This window comes from Branchiostoma floridae, unplaced genomic scaffold, assembly GCF_000003815.2.
Source record: "Branchiostoma floridae strain S238N-H82 unplaced genomic scaffold, Bfl_VNyyK Sc7u5tJ_1353, whole genome shotgun sequence".
NCBI lineage: Eukaryota > Metazoa > Chordata > Leptocardii > Amphioxiformes > Branchiostomatidae > Branchiostoma > Branchiostoma floridae.
In genome coordinates this window covers 400,107-416,199 of record NW_023365706.1, presented here as the reverse complement: position 1 = coordinate 416,199, position 16,093 = coordinate 400,107, and the positions used below count along the sequence as shown (strand labels likewise).

The 16,093-nt window shown below is 41.6% G+C and overlaps 2 protein-coding genes across 10 annotated transcripts in view; one reads left to right on the top strand and one right to left on the bottom strand.

Annotated features, from left to right (window-relative positions):
• Positions 1–1,039: 1,039 nt before the first annotated feature.
• Positions 1,040–10,925, bottom strand: LOC118407475 (nucleoside diphosphate kinase 6-like). 4 transcript variants are annotated; one of them, XM_035807952.1, is made up of 3 exons: positions 10,666–10,925; positions 6,400–6,669; positions 1,040–1,826 (listed from the first exon to the last, which is right to left on the bottom strand). In XM_035807952.1, the coding sequence occupies exons 2-3, from the start codon at positions 6,644–6,646 to the stop codon at positions 1,495–1,497; spliced, it is 579 nt and encodes a 192-aa protein (XP_035663845.1). In that variant the 5' UTR covers positions 6,647–6,669; positions 10,666–10,925; the 3' UTR covers positions 1,040–1,494. The 4 variants fall into 4 exon arrangements, with proteins under 4 accessions (XP_035663845.1, XP_035663844.1, XP_035663847.1 ...); XM_035807951.1 differs by lacking the exon at positions 10,666–10,925 and adding an exon at positions 7,096–7,217; XM_035807954.1 differs by lacking the exon at positions 10,666–10,925 and adding an exon at positions 7,132–7,149.
• Positions 7,596–16,093, top strand: part of LOC118407476 (translocator protein-like) — a 22,953-nt gene continuing 14,455 nt past the window's right edge. Inside the window, exons 1-2 of one of the 6 annotated variants that reach the window (XM_035807961.1) lie at positions 7,596–7,705; positions 8,869–9,199. In XM_035807961.1, coding sequence (XP_035663854.1) covers positions 9,018–9,199 — 182 coding nt within the window. In that variant the 5' untranslated portion in view covers positions 7,596–7,705; positions 8,869–9,017. Of the gene's footprint in view, positions 7,706–8,868; positions 9,200–11,097; positions 11,218–11,340; positions 11,683–12,384; positions 12,596–16,093 lie in introns of those variants that run through there. The other 5 variants (XM_035807960.1, XM_035807957.1, XM_035807956.1 and 2 more) reach the window with 5 other exon arrangements.

Below are 16,093 nucleotides of genomic sequence, written 5' to 3'. Positions count from 1 at the left end.
TGTCTTTTTGATCCCCTTGTATTTTTAGACCAAGAAAGGGCTACAAATTAAAAATCAAGTACGTCGTATGCAGTGCGTTTGGGTAAGATCCACCCAAAGTTGGGTATGCTGGCAACTTACATAATGCAACTAGAGTGAAAAGTTTCCCCTGATATCACAAAATAGGCCTCACTGTATATTACATGGAGCTTAAGTAATGTTTAACTATTGAAATTAAATCTTACACTATTATGAATTTTATATATCAAATGCAATAATTGTATATTCAGAGTCACCTAGTATATATCTAAGATTACATAATAATATGAAATTACTGTTTCATGATCAAACCATTCTGGCAGTAGACAGTCTTATGGAGAATACAGCAGTACTATATAGTAGTCATGTACATTGTGTATTACCATTAATTTCTATTCAAATTGATTAATTGGAAAATAAAAAGTCTTTCTCTAAACATGAGTCTTTCTCTAAACATGAGGTTTTCTTTTTGTATCATGCAAAGAGTAAAAGGGTAGTTATTTTCTGTAACTCAGTTTTTATTAGATACATGTACCTATCCTCCTTCACAGACTCTGAGCGGGGCTGGCTTTAATTTTATGGGGGGGGGGGGCGGGCTGGTTGGTTAGTCTCAAAGTTGGATTAGCTTCTCTAAGCAATGCTGGGAAAGGGAGTTTGCCCCGCTCACCCCTGTTTGAACTTAGCCTGGGAACCATACCATTGAGGCGCTCGGCGGTGTAGGGGTGACCGCCCGTACAGTTAATTGGTATGGGCAGGGGGAGTTCTTACAGGGTTAGATTAATTTAGTCGCGCCCTGACGGGTGGCGTAAACTCCAAAGGCCGGCTACAAGCTCTATCGGCGATATCTCAAAGGGCAGCTAATCAGACAGGCTGACAGAAGCAGGTCGGTGCTTAGCACTGGGCCGGGTAAAGCACCCCAAAGCCGACCAGCGGAGAATGGTACCCAGGCTAGCACGAAGTCTGTAAAGGAGGCTAACTTACCAAGGACCAATAACTTGGAGACCACCAGACTGCTTGTGCCACACAAAGACGTCAGTAAATTCTGTCTAATAAAAAACATTCCAGACACATAGACGAATGAACACATGACTGCTGTCATCATTAATTTACAAATCTTAGACTTGGTGATGTTTGATATCGAGGTCACATGAACAAAGATTGAAATGTTATACAAAACGATTCGAGCAACTTCTCAAAAGATCCTCTTTTTTTTTGTCAGTGACTGAGAATGAGAGATCGGCTAATGATTCTCACTTGAATTAAAAGTTAGTGGATGCTGTCTGAAACAGCTGACTTTTTCACAACCTAGAATCTGTTCCTTAATCAATTTTGTATTTGAGATAAAGGGAGAATTATGTAGTACTACATAAACTTGTTCTCCCAGGATGTCTAGCTTAAAACCATCATCAACACTAAGTTTTATATGAATTGGCAGCATATATGTAATTATATTATACACTAATAGTTCCATTGTCATCAGCTAATTTTGTCTACTGGTTTTTGATCCACCGACCCCTCACCAAAATGAACCTTCCCCACTGGTATATGCTCCACCCTCTCCTCATCAAAATGGACCATCCCCTCCTTAAAGAACTCCGAGTGTTCCTTCCACCACGTCTTGGCGTCGAACTCCGGGAAGAAGATGGCGATCTCCCGCCGAGCGGAGTCTTCGGAATCGGCGCCGTGCGTACAGTTTCTCGTGTCGGTGAGTCCGAACTGTCCCCGTATCGAGTTTCGGTGCGTGAACTGCGCACGGAAGGTTTTGGTTGGACCCATCAGTTCCCGCCATCTTCGGATAGCATGTTCCCCTTGGGAGAAAGAGAAAGAAAATGATGAATAAGCAACACTTAAATAAAAGTAGTTTTACACAGTTTTTATATCAAGTTTAATTGCAAAAACAGTACTCCTAAAGTGCTTCGTTTAGACAGCAATTTCCGGTATCATGGCCTGCAAATTTCAGACTGAACATATCAGATACGACAGATTCGAGTGCGATAGATACAATCCCAAAACAACACTGTTTCAGTTAAGATTCAAGTATCAACTAGAAAGGCCGACATTTGCTTAAGAGCAAATACAACATATTTCAGCCATACCCCTTTCCGCGCAACATTGGACTGTTCCAAATCACCCCTGCGCAAAAATGGAACATCCTCTTAACAGTACATTATCCCCAAAAGTGGACTGGTATTGTGAATTGATTCCAGGTAAAGACAAAGCTTGCTTCTATTTTTCAGAAAATGACAATAATCACACCTTCCATTCAGAAAATTTTCATCATGACTGAAAATTGTTGAATGACTTCATGTAATGTCATTAACAATTTTCAGTACGATAACTAGGTGTGAGTTTAAAAAAGTATAAGCTCCTTGTGATGTGGGTTCATTTATTATTGCAATGAACTTTTTTTATTCAAGTAGGGCATACGATTTAATAATTATCAAGCAGGTGCAGGTACTGTAGGAGCGTTTGTTTTCTTCAAGCTGTAAAACTGTTTAACTGTTTTACTTTGTATGCAATCAGCCATCGAGCCTATTCTTATTTTAGTTTAACAGCTCAGTCCTGTCAGACCCGGAAGATACGATTGAACCTTGTTCGAGGATTTATTTTCGTCTGTCTGGTCAGTCTGTTCATACCCTGGCGTTGAGAGTGTTTTATTGGGCTGAAACTCTGGCAGTTTAAAGTTACTTACAATTTAAATGTTCAAAGTTTATGTCAAACAGCAACAGCACTAGGAACACATACATTTGCTCTGGAGAAAATACAGCAGTTTTCGCAAGTTCCAGTCCAGTGATAGAAATGTGGCCACTATAGACAGGTGGTCACTATAGAGAAAAATGCTGATCTATTGACTAGGAGCCATACGTTACACATGATTTCAGTACACTGATCATTAATCATATAAACATTGCACAGGTAAGCCAATTGTTTAGATGTACAATTAAGTTCAAATAATTCTGAAGAGAAATATTGATGAGAAAATAATCATTCTCGCCACTGTCTAACTTATAATTACGTATCAGAACTAAACGCAGATTTTCTAACTAACGCACCTTTCGCCGACTTCATCAAAGGACCGCCGGCTATCAATCAAACACGGCTGTTGATTAGACTTAGAGTTTCAAACAGTCATGTGCTGTGTGCCAGTTGACAGCGAACTTCATGCTACGTGATGTTTTACATTGCTTGGACCTTCTTTCCTACAGCGGTGCTTCTACAAAATATTTAGACTGTAACACTGAGTCCCACGTGTTTTATAGAATAGAATTTGACGCAGAACAGCGTTTTTTGCTGGGTATTTTTCTTGAAACATGTCCGTGGGAATATCAGCGAGGCGGCGACGTAGGGATATCAGACCGTCAACAAAAGTCGCACGGCGGCTAACGGCGCAGCGAAGATACTAGCGCTATAAATAAGCGCTTCAACTAAGGATGGCAACCCGTACAATATTTTTGTATACTGTTGAGCTAAGTAAAGTTTGTTGTTTATGAGGTTTTAGTTGTCTTTGAAGCTTTGACCCGAAATATTTTAAAGTCAAACTGCTTAAGAGAAGTAAGTGACTGCTACGATTATCGTAGATATGGCCCTAAAAAACTGATAAAAGAAGCCTTCTCAATAGTCTAAAATGCAAGAGCTTCCGGGGGGGCTTCGCCCACCTGGGTCCCCCCCACAGTGGCCCTGCCCCTGGACCCCGCCAGGGACATTCGGCGGCCCCCGGACCCCTGTCCGACGCTTTGAAAAAATCCTGGCGAGAAGTCTGTACGGCCTGAGTCTTCAAGTTAACGTATTGTGTGGTCGCATCGCTAGCGTTTCAACTTCGGATAACAAGTTATTAGTACTGTTGAACTCAGTAACGTTAAAGTTTGTTTTTAGTTGCCTTTGACGGTTTGACCTGAAATAGTGTTACGCTAAACTCCTGAAGAGAAGTTAAGTGACTGCTGCGATTATCATAGATATGCCCCTAAGAACTGATACAATATAAAGCCTTCTGAATAGTCTAAAATGCGAGAGCCTTAGGCGGGCTTCGCTCCCCCTGGCGGGAACACTGCTATATACGGGATCATGAGGCCCCGCTTATGAATATTAATTAGCCTTTGGCCTCCTCTTCGCTGATTGGCTAGGTCTTTGATTCAATTAACTCTCCGGCTGACGCGCACAGGTGTGGCTCTGTGCGGGGTCACGTAAGGTCACGTCAGGAGGCGAAAAGAAAACAAATTTCCCCTCAGAAAAGTGCCAAAATTAATCATTTGAAAGTTGTTTATGTCAAAACTTTTACTTGAATCTTGTTACCAAGTATCTAATGCCTATCTATACAAAATTACAGGTCATTTAATTGTAATACCAGGGTACAGGAGCCAAAAGTGTCCTTTTTTGGTCAAAAATTGGCCAAAAATCACAAAAATAAGCATTTTGTTGCACTGTACACCAAAAGTGTTATTGAATTTATATGAAGGGATTATCAAGGCACATCTGTGTCAAATTTCAGCTCATTCGGTTGCAATACCAGGGTACAGGAGCCAAAAGTGTCCTTTTTGGGTCAAAAATTGGTCAAAAAATCGCAAAAATAAGCATTTTGTTGTACTGTACACCAAAAGTGTTATTGAATTTATATGGGGGCATCATCAAGGCACATCTCTGTCAAATTTCAGCTCATTTGGTTGTAATACCAGGGTACAGGGGCCAAAAGTGTCCTTTTTTGGTCAAAAATTGGTCAAAAAATCGCAAAAATGAGCATTTTGTTGTACTGTACACCAAAAGTGTTATCGAATTTATATGGGAGCATTATCAAGGCACATCTCTGTCAAATTTCAGCTCATTTGGTTGTAATACCAGGGTACAGGGGCCAAAATATACAGTTTTGGTATAAAATTGACCAAAAAATCTCAATAAAATCATTTTAGAGGCAGATATGAAAAAACTGAGAAAAAAGCATCAAGGTATTGACCCATTCTACCCCTGTGCCAAATTTCAGGTCATTCGGTTCAGGAACGGCGGAGATGAATCACTTTGAAGATCTGACAGGAGAAAGAAAGAAAGAAAGAAAGAAAGAAACATTACGAATACAATATATTTCACCATACTATGTATGGCTGAAATATAATAATACAATGTACTATTCATTTCAATCATCATAATATTTAACATATTACTAGTATTGCTAGCCTGACTAAAATCGCGCCCCTAGCGGCCGGCCCTACAATTGCCGCCGCCCTAGGATCTCGGGGAGGGGGTCATTACTCCAGCCAGCGAGAGCTTGTGTAAACACAGGCTACCTGTATTGCTACCTAATCCTGTGTTTGAAAAGAGACTCTGACCTTGAGCATGGTCTTGTTACAGAACTAACCACACTTATCAAGAAGAGTCGGGGTCCTTTGCTTCCTCACACTTTTTTTCACATATCTGGTTTACAGGTAAAAAGGCTACGTCAAGTTCATGTGACGTTTGGTTTTTCTCCATTGAACAGAAACCAATAGAATGTGTGCGCTCATTTGCCCACTAGCAATAAACCCCACCAGTCTGTTGTAGAAGAATCTCCCCTCGTGTTCTCCATAGAACAAACAAACAAACAAACCTGCTAGAATGTGAGCGCTCATCTGCCCACTAGCCATGAACCCCACCAGTCTGTTATAGAAGAATCTCCCCTCGTGTTCTCCATAGAACAAACAAACAAACAAACAAACAAATAAACAGAATGTGAGCGCTCATCTGCCCACTAGCCATGAACCCGACAAGTCTGTTGTGGAAGAATCTCCCTTTGTGTTCCCAACAGAACAAACAAACAAACAAACAAACAAACCTGCTAGAATGTGAGCGCTCATCTGCCCACTAGCCATGAATGCCACCAGTCTGTTGTAAAAGAATCTCCCCCGTGTTCTCTATAGAACAAACAAACAAACAAACAAACAAACAAACCTGCTAGAATGTGAGCGCTCATCTGCCCACTAGCCATGAACCCCACCAGTCTGTTATAGAAGAATCTCCCCTCGTGTTCTCCATAGAACAAACAAACAAACAAACAAACAAACAAACCTGCTAGAATGTGTGCGCTCATCTGCCCACTTGCCATGAACCCGACAAGTCTATTGTAGAAGAATCTCCCTTCGTGTTCTCAATAGAACAAACAAACAAACAAACAAACAAACAAACCTGCTAGAATGTGTGCGCTCATCTGCCCACTTGCCATGAACCCGACAAGTCTATTGTAGAAGAATCTCCCTTCGTGTTCTCAATAGAACAAACAAACAAACAAACAAACAAACAAACCTGCTAGAATGTGTGCGCTCATCTGCCCACTTGCCATGAACCCGACAAGTCTATTGTAGAAGAATCTCCCTTCGTGTTCTCAATAGAACAAACAAACAAACAAACAAACAAACAAACCTGCTAGAATGTGTGCGCTCATCTGCCCACTAGCCATGAACCCGACAAGTCTGTTGTAGAAGAATCTCCCCTCGTGTTCCGCATAGAAGTGGCCACTGTCTTTCTGGGACCATCTCAGAACCCTGCTTCTCACAAACAGAAGTCGGTTCTGCAGGACGGTGTCCACGAGGTGCCGGTACAGCCGAGGGTGGCCGTGGATGTCGGGTTTGATGAGGGCAAGGGTCAGCTGGAGGCGCCCGCACCCCATTGGTCCAGTCTCAAAACCCCAAGCTGTAGGAAATGAAAGGAAACACCATGTTTGAGTTAATCTCCAAGCAAATCGTGGGGTGGCATAAGACAGTATCATACCTGGGGAGTTTAATTGGCCATTGCCAGCTACACTGCTTCTCCAGCTTATGATACTGTCTTTGATATGATGCAGATTATCATTGAGTCTCAAGGTTACACCTTCTTTCTTAAACTTTAAGATAGACGTGCTATGTAAGTCACTACTAAGTGCAGTAACTTTAACAAGAAACACAAAGCTAGACCACGAGATCGCTGAAGAAGACATCAATATTTGCAGGATAGCCAAACTGAACAAGGCAAGCAGAGATGGCAGTCTTCACCCCCTTACGTATGTATGGTTGTCATTTTTCTGTCTTCCTTCACATTATAACAGACATCAAAGACAACACACCCATGACCTGAACTCACCCTAAAAACACTACAGACGTGAAGACAGTCACGTACACACCAACCTTGGCCTTCGGGACTGTCAAACCCGGAAGTGGATATGGGGAGATTCTATTCAATTAGTGGGTAAGTCAATTTTGTTCGGAAGATTATATTCAGAGATTTGCTATTGGGGTTGACATTTGTTATGAGATTAACTATAGTCTTTCTAATAAATGTACCTCTTTATATGTCAACATTTCATTTATACATTTATTTGAGAATTGATTGGAAATTTAGACATGGCATCACCCCGCTTTTTAGTGGTATGGTTTTCAAGGTGAAAGGTTGTTAGTCTATTTCACTTTAACAAGGGAGGGGTGATTTGTATTTAATTTGAGTGTTACAAATCTTATATAATGCTTTTAAATAAACGATGTATAAGTTTTGGTAAGCTTCATTAAGATGTAGATAATTTGATATTGAATTTCAATTACCACAAACGTCAGCATTCTTAAACTGATAAAACCAACTCACCCCGAGAAATGCACTCACCCAAACTATTCTACTTGTAAACACTCGGCCTTGTTTTTGTCCCAGAACTAGCTGCAACTGCGAACCTGGTGTACCTTTTGCGACAGAGAAGCTACAGGTAGGAATTACTGACCAGTTTAGAATATTCGATAAATTTATTCAGTTAAATCAATAGAAACGATACAAAATATGACTCTGATTTTGATTCAATACACAGTTATTGCTTGTTTTTTCATGTGCACGGACAACCTCAGCTTTCGCAAATTGATAATTGTTATAATGTTATGTTATGTTACAGCAATGGACATGTACTATGTTGGGCTATAGTTGACACGACTACTTTTCACACTTGTTTCTTGTAATGATAATAACCTTGTAACGACCTTAGAGATTATTTGGTCTTCATTGTACAAATTGCAATTTCTTGCTCAAATACTAGAATGTCGTCGTGGTTCTCTTGTCATTCACGACGGATGAGCGTCTCTGACATCATGATCGATAAATCTGTCACTTAGTAAAATGCTAACTAAAACTAACGTGCCATGTCAATATCTAACTTTACGTGTTTCTGACCCCGAACGGCCTTTTCTTATGTTGCTATTTTCAGTTTTATTTCACACCCAGTAACTCATGTAATTAAAATGTCTTGTATAATGTATTATGTCCACGTTAGTGTGAGAGTCATTGTGACTGTAAACTGTAATGTTGATGTTACATGTTTGTCCACTGTTGAGCACCATGGTGTTCAGTGATGATCCCTGAGTAGTTTCCCCATCTGTGCATGTGTTATATTATAACCAGAAGTTTCCCCACCTGTGTGTTCATTCATTGTTAAGCACCACCCCTCCCCTTCTCAGGCGTGTTAAGGTGTAACCTGATGATCCCTTTAGGTATTTCTTCTTCTTCTTCTTGTTTTCCCTATATCTGTGCATGTGTTTGTCCAGTGGTGTACAGCATGCCCCCTCCTAGTGCCCCTGCTGGTGTTAAGGTGTTGTGATTATCCCTTAGTTATATCCCTATTTGTGCATGTGTTTGTCCAGTGTTGAGCACCATGGCCCCCTCCTGGCTCGCACCTATCCTCGGCACACTTCACCCCCTGATCGGCGTTGCCGGCAGCTCCATGATCCAGGGGAAACACTCCATGAAGTGGTACGACACCCAGATCAAGAAACCCTCGTGGACACCCCCCAACTACCTGTTCCCACCCATCTGGACCTGTCTGTACGCCTCCATGGGGTAAGCATTTACAGTCATTCTTGTGTTTTTTCTCTATCTTTCCAGCTGTGTTGAACTCTGACCTCCGACCCTTCAAGTATTGGACTCTGAACTCTGACCCTTCAAGTGTTGAGCTCTGAACTCCAAACCCTTCAAGTGTTGAACTCTGAACTCCGACCCTAGAAGTGTTGAACCCTGAACTCCGACCCCTCACCATGGCTCCATCCTGGCTGCCCCCGGTCATCGGAACGCTCCACCCCCTTGTAGGGGGGTTCGGAGGTTCGTTCGCAGGGAAAGAGAATATGAAGTGGTACGATACGCAGGTTAAGAAGCCATGGTGGACCCCGCCGAAGTACGTCTTTGGTCCTGTCTGGACCGGGCTATATGCTAGCATGGGGTAAGACTTGTTTGTTTATTTGTTTGTTTGTTTGTTTGTTTGTTTGTTTGTTAGTGGTGTGAGAATATGAAGGGGTACAATATGCAGGTTAAGAAGCCTTGGTGGACTCCCCGAACTATGTCTTCGGTCCGGTATGGGCAGGGCTGTACGCTAGCATGGTGTAAGCCTTGTTTGCTTGTTTGTTTGTTTTGTGCCACTGGTTAGTTGGCATAATGCACACATTCATTCCTAAGTCTGTATAGATAATGTATGTATGAAGTGCCAGCCCCAAGATGTACAAATGTACATATAATGTTAGTTATGAATACTTATCACAGTTACCGAACATGGTGTGATTTTATGATATCGTATGCTTTATAAGCAATTTTAGCAATGCAATACAATGTCTAATATAGTTGTAATAAGGATGAAAATACTCAGTATGATGAGTTGCTCTGCCTCGCTTACTTGCTTTTCATGGCTGGAAATTTGCCTAGTGGCGCCGTGCAAAAGTTTGGTATTCAAAGAAACAATAAGCCTAATCTCACATTAGTTAGGGCGCATGTGCGGCGACAGGAATTCTAGGTAATATGTCAAAGGGTAAGGCACACAATCGGGAGCACGTTGGTCTCAGGCCCGAGAGGTCCGGGGTTCAAATCCGCTTACCGTGTCACCGATCTTGTGCCCTTGGGAAAGGCACTTTACACGACTTTCCTCACCTAACTCAGGTGTAAATGAGTACATAGCTGCGGCTAGTGGCAGTGACAGGCCTTTGTGGTGGTGACAGGCCATAGGGGCATGTTCGGGCATGACGCACCCGCCATGACACATGAGTCAGGGGTAGGAGGAACCCCTTGCATCCTTGGTCGGAAGTCCTCCTAGGAGACGGAAACTCCAAACAACAAACCTGCATCGGCTGGGGCTGTCTTACACGTTGCAAACAGTTGCCCCTGTAGGACTAGTGCGCCAGTGGACGAGAGGGTGGAGAAGGACGTGCACACCCCTCCTTCACCATAAAAATCTAAGTGCAGGCCAGGCAGACGGGTCGCCTTAAACCCGTCTGCCTACCATTGTCTTCCGAGACAGACGGATGCCAACAAGGCACACAAAATGTAAACAGTCCTTGTCTTCACCATTGTTTTGATTTGCATAACAATATCCAGACAGGTTTTGTTTTCTTTCTGTGTGCCTTACCCTTTGACATATTACCTAGAATTCCTGTCGCCGCACATGCGCCCTAACTAATGTGAGAAGGCTTATTAGACTCATCATACAATGTACTCGTCTGGCACCTAAATTAATTAGTATGCAAATAGCATTTCTGCCATATGCGACGCAATCTCTTAATACGTATCGATTCTAATGAACAGAGTGCACTTTTGTTAGCACCTGGCTTTGCAATTTTAATGAAGAGAGTGCAATTCTATTAGTACACTTAGCAGCCTTCCAGATTCCCTACTAGCCTTCATAATTCCTAAGCAACTTACCTTATTACTTAGTACAGTCGTAGTGTACCAACCAGATTGCAGTCTATTCTGGAAAGTCACTTGGTACAGTGTCTTGTTGGGCAGTGCCCATGTATGATGGCCAATCTGTGTGAGCACCCCTTGTCTGCTGACCTTTAACCTCCTTATCAGCTGATTGTGTTTATCTGGGGTCACTGAACTCTCAGGGACATGATAAGGCTGGACTGTACCACGTGAGACGGGGGTATTGAATTTTTTTCTGATGATACCATGTGTCTTTGTACAAGATTTGTTTATATAGTAATTATTGACACGTGATCAGATTGATATTTATTTAGGACATTTTCTTGGCTATCTAATTATCATAAGGAGTTGAAAAAAACAGCTTTAACAAAAAAGTATTAATCTTAATTTTTCTGTCTGACCCATTTGGACCTGCCCGGGTCACATGAGGTCATGACTTTGATCAGCAAAGTCAATTACCCCTTACACAACCACCTGTTGATGTCAGCTCTACTACCGTGTGAGGAGTTGGGACTTTAACTAACAGTGTCTTAAGATATTTGAATTAAGGTATGTCAGACTCTATACTTCAGGTGTGACTGTATTCACTTGTCCCGATATAGTTTGTTTATTTGTTTCTGGTCACGAAGTGAATAAGATAACTGTTTAGCGGGCTTAAGCTGTGCTTTGGTCAGTCCCCAGAGGTATGCTTTGTTCGCAGAAGCACAGCAACTACAGGCTAAGGCTTGAGTTTTTCATTGACCTGGTTTTGTTCTGAATAGATCTTATCTGGACCTAAATACCCTCCATTGTGTCACCTTCGACCTGTTGCACAACTCTTACACAACTTGGACAACTTTATTATGTAAGATCTTGGAATACCCCCCTTTATATGGAGTGGAACAGCCCTGTGACCTGAGGTCAAACTGACCCCATAGAGGCTGTACGTACACTGGTACCAGGCTCAGTCCAGGTTAGACTTTAGACCTGAGTTAGTCTTCACTAGCTGACCACCTTTGCACAGGTAAGGGACAGGTGAGATTACAGGTCTTCCAGGTGTGACTTAAGTCTCTCAAAGTCTGACTCATGAGAGCCTATTATCTAACCAAGGACGTTGATCTAACTAACATGCCAGTCTGATAGGTGACCTACATACTGAGTAGAGTAACATGCTTCTCAGCACGTACACAGCAAGAGTAGTGTATTCAGGTCACTGTAACAGTTATGTAAACAAACCAATTGTTTTGGAAGTTAGAATTTTCTATGTCAGCCTTCCTTTTGGAGCATTTATTTTCCAAAAAGTATAGAGTCAAGCACTCCAGTCTAATTCTGGACTTCTTTCCCTATGCGGATTCCATAAACTTAAACTTTTAACTCCATAGTAAAAGAAGGTCGCATTATATTTTGTCTTTAAGTTAGTAACTATTCATAGGAATAAATCTCATTGATTCCAGGTTTTGTTCTGCATCAGTCAAGGAACTTTGAGAATAGTGGCACAGTTAAAACAGGTGACCACTATTATAGAAAGGCTTCTTTGGGGAATACAGTGGAAGCCAATTATTTACATATTACATATCTGTAATATACTACCTTAAGTAATGACCAACAAAAAAAGTATACACAGTAATATTTTTTAATGCAGAGGTGGTAACCTTTCAGCTTGTAGCCGGTATGACTTTTGAGTCTGCTTGTTTAAATTGATGATCATAATAATTCCGCCTGTGTTTGTTCCCTCAGTGTCATCTCCCCCCTCTGTCAGAATGGTACTCCCCACCTGGGCCCCGCCCGTCCTCGCCTCCATCCTGCCCCACTTTGGTGGGTTCGGGGGCGCAATGATCACCTCTAAGAACGTGCGCACCTGGTACGACACGGAGATCAAGAAACCATGGTTCCGCCCCCCGAACTGGCTCTTCGCACCTGTCTGGACCGCGCTGTATACTGCCATGGGGTAAGGTGGGAGGGGGGCGGGGGAAATGTCGCCAATCAACCCAATCATGGAGTAAAGTAAACTGTGAAGAACCGTTAGAAACAGGTAAAAAAGAAATAATCATACTTTGAGAAGCAAATGGAAAATAACAACAAATCAACTTGATCATTGAGTAAAGTAAACTGTGAAGAGCCGTTAGAAACAGGTAAAAAAGAAATAATCATACTTTGAGAAGAAAATTGAAGGGAATGGAAAATCACAACAAATCAACTTGATCATTGAGTAAAGTAAACTGTGAAGAACCGTTAGAAACAGGTAAAAAAGAAATAATCATACTTTGAGAAGCAAATGGAAAATAACAACAAATCAACTTGATCATTGAGTAAAGTAAACTGTGAAGAGCCGTTAGAAACAGGTAAAAAAGAAATAATCATACTTTGAGAAGAAAATTGAAGGGAATGGAAAATCACAATAAATCAGCCAATCATTTATCAACCAACCATTGAGTAAAGTAATCCATTAAGAACTGTGAGGAACCAATTGAAAAATCATACTGTGAGAAAAATTGGAAGGGAATGGAAAATCACAACAAATCAACTGATCATTTATCAACTAACCATAGAGTAAAATAATCCATTAAGAACTGTGAGAAACAAAACATAAAATAAATCACACCGTGGGAAGAAAATGTTAGGGGAATGGAAAATAACAACAAATCAACCAATTATGTATCAACCAATCATTGAGTAATGTAAACCATGAAGAACCGTGGGAAACAAATTTTGAAAATAATCATACAGTGAGAAAAATTGAAGCAAACAGAAAATAACAACAATCAACTAATCTTTCATTTACCAAACTATACAGGATAGTAAATCATAAAAAACACGGAGTATCCGATGCCCACTGACATTTAAAAAGGTTGACTGTAGAAACTTGTTAGAAATGACTTTAAACTCTACTTTTCACTCTTGGGATTTCCTTGAACAGGACAGGTATAGCGCAAAAACATCTACTAGTAAACCCCTGCCGATATAATCTGTTGGTTTTCTACTCGGTCCAAAGTCAGGTCCACTGATTTTTTTCTGGTCTGTTTTTGTCGGACCGGTCCAACAAGAAAAAAACCCTAACAAGAATCATATATTCCAGCTTTTTCCCTTCTTCTTTATTAAGCACCGTCCTCATGTCCGTAATGGTCTCTGATGGTGTCATTAGCAGGTCCACTCGTTAGCTTATTATAACGTCTCCCCTGAATAAACACAATAGATCATCACAGTGTCTTCAAAAAAGATGGGGGAAGATCAGCCATGTCAGAAATACTATGGATGTGTCTTCAAATGGACAGGGAAAGATCAGCCATGTTTGAGATTATGTTTCACTCACTCACTATCCGGTTTAACGTCTGTTGTTCTGGTCAGGCGAGGGTTTGAGGCTTAGACAGGCTTTTACAGTCATATCTTCCACCTCATCCCAGTCTAGACGTCTAGTCAGTGCCCAGATCGAATTACTTCTATTGCAAGGGAGGGAAAGATACCCAAATTGCTTCGGCTTTTCTGTGTGGCTGTGTGTATATATATTGTATAACACAACACGTTGCTACATTGTCTATGCCTCAGTGCTACTGTTTTCCCTTGCTTGGCTTCAAGTGTTAAAGCAATATTGGTAAGGGTTTACATAACTTGATGTGTTATATCATATATTTATTATCATACACTGAAATGATTACTTTAATTTGTTTCATGATCCTCCTCCTAACTACGCAAGCCTGGTGCTGCCCCCTTTCTTCTCTTATCGGTATTGCAGCCTGTTGGTAGATCCTTTAATCTCAATTACGGTCATATTTAATCTCACATCCATCGAATTCTACACCCCCCTAAAACTGGTGCTTAGTGGTATGGCCCGTCTTGCCTTTCCTACCTTGCAGTACATGATCACCCTTATGTTGCAAATGATCATAAGTCTGCCCACAACTCAGTTCCATAGTGGTATGTCCCTGCTTGCTTAGTATTTTGGTCTTCTACACAGATTGTTAGTGGTACGTCCCATCTAGCTAGTGATGTTCCACTGGCCCCTAAGGTAGTTAGTGGTAGGTCCCATCTTGCTTGTCTTGTGTCTTCCCACCCCTAAGATCGTCGATGGTTTGTCCCATCTTATTGTTTATTGTTTATTAACTCCTTTAGTTGTTGACAACTTTTGACAGTCTGCAACATCTACTCTTCCAGGAGTAATCTTGCTTGCTTGTCTAGCATCTACCCATCCCTATATAAGATTGATAATGGTTTGTCCCATCTTGCGTGTCTTGCACCTACCTACCCCTAAGATCTATGATGGTTTGTCCCTTCTTGCTGCTCCTATCTTGGCCTATTATCCAGCATGGCTCCCAACTGGGTCCCTTCGTTCGCCGCGACGCTCGTGCCCAACGTTGGAGGGTTCATCGCCCACATGCAGACCCAGAAGGGTCGGTGCTGGTACGTGGGGCTGAACAAACCCTGGTGGTGCGCACCCAACTGGCTCTTCGCTCCCATGTGGGGGACCATGTATGTGGGCATGGGGTGGGTACAACTACACAATCATACTGTGTGTATACTGTTTTAAATTGTTGCTGTACATGTAAGTGGGCATGGGTACAGTATATATACAGTGTCTAGCTGATTGTGCTGTTACCGGGTACATGTGTAACTGTACATGTATGTAGGACTGACCAAACCCTGGTGGTGCGCACCCAACTGGCTCTTCGCTCCCATGTGGGGCACCATGTATGTGGGCATGGGGTGGGTACAGCATATACATACATACACTGTTTGTAACTGTTAGTATTGTTACTGTACATGTATGTGGGCATGGGGTGGGTGTTGTATATAACTGTGTGTATGTATATGATATAGAAGTTGAAACTGATACATTCAAATATGATGTAGCAGTAACACAGCCTCTTCTTGCATTTTGTAACATTATGTTCTATCACAATGGTTAAGTTCTGTGGGTGTTTTGATGATGTTGATGTTGAAACTGATACATGCAAATACAGGGCTCAAAATACTTTTTTCTGCATACCTGCACTGGTGAAGGTAACATTGAAAATTACCTGCACCAGACAAATTTTACCTGCACCACTCTGAATTTAGGAAGTATGGATCATACTGAAATTGTTCAGGAACCATTGCTATTTTTTTTCTTTAACTTTTTAGGTCCGTGGTAACAGCCAATGCAGCTAAGAACAATCCACATGCACCTACATGTACATCATAGGACATTTATGTATATAAGCCAGTACATGGACCAGTGCAGGTTAGGTGCAGGTAGACACCAGAAATACCTGCACAGCTCCAGTTTTACCTGCACTAACCTGCATATGCAGGTGGTATTTCGAGCCCTGAAATATGATGTAGCAGTGATGCAGCCTCATTTTGCATTTTGTAACGTTCTATAGTATTACTATTAGGGTTTAATTTCACGTTGATGAACTTTGCTCGACGTGTCCTTGCATTTGGTAACCAAGAAGTTGTGACTTAAAATGGT

Bases quoted from the DNA above. Each gene is read 5' to 3' on its own strand.
- LOC118407475 (XM_035807952.1), bottom strand. From the start codon at position 6,646: ATGGGGTGCGGGCGCCTCCAGCTGACCCTTGCCCTCATCAAACCCGAC. The intron at 1,827-6,399 runs GTTTGTTTGTTT...CTTTCTCCCAAG, and splicing joins GAGCGCACACATTCTAGCAG to GGGAACATGCTATCCGAAGA.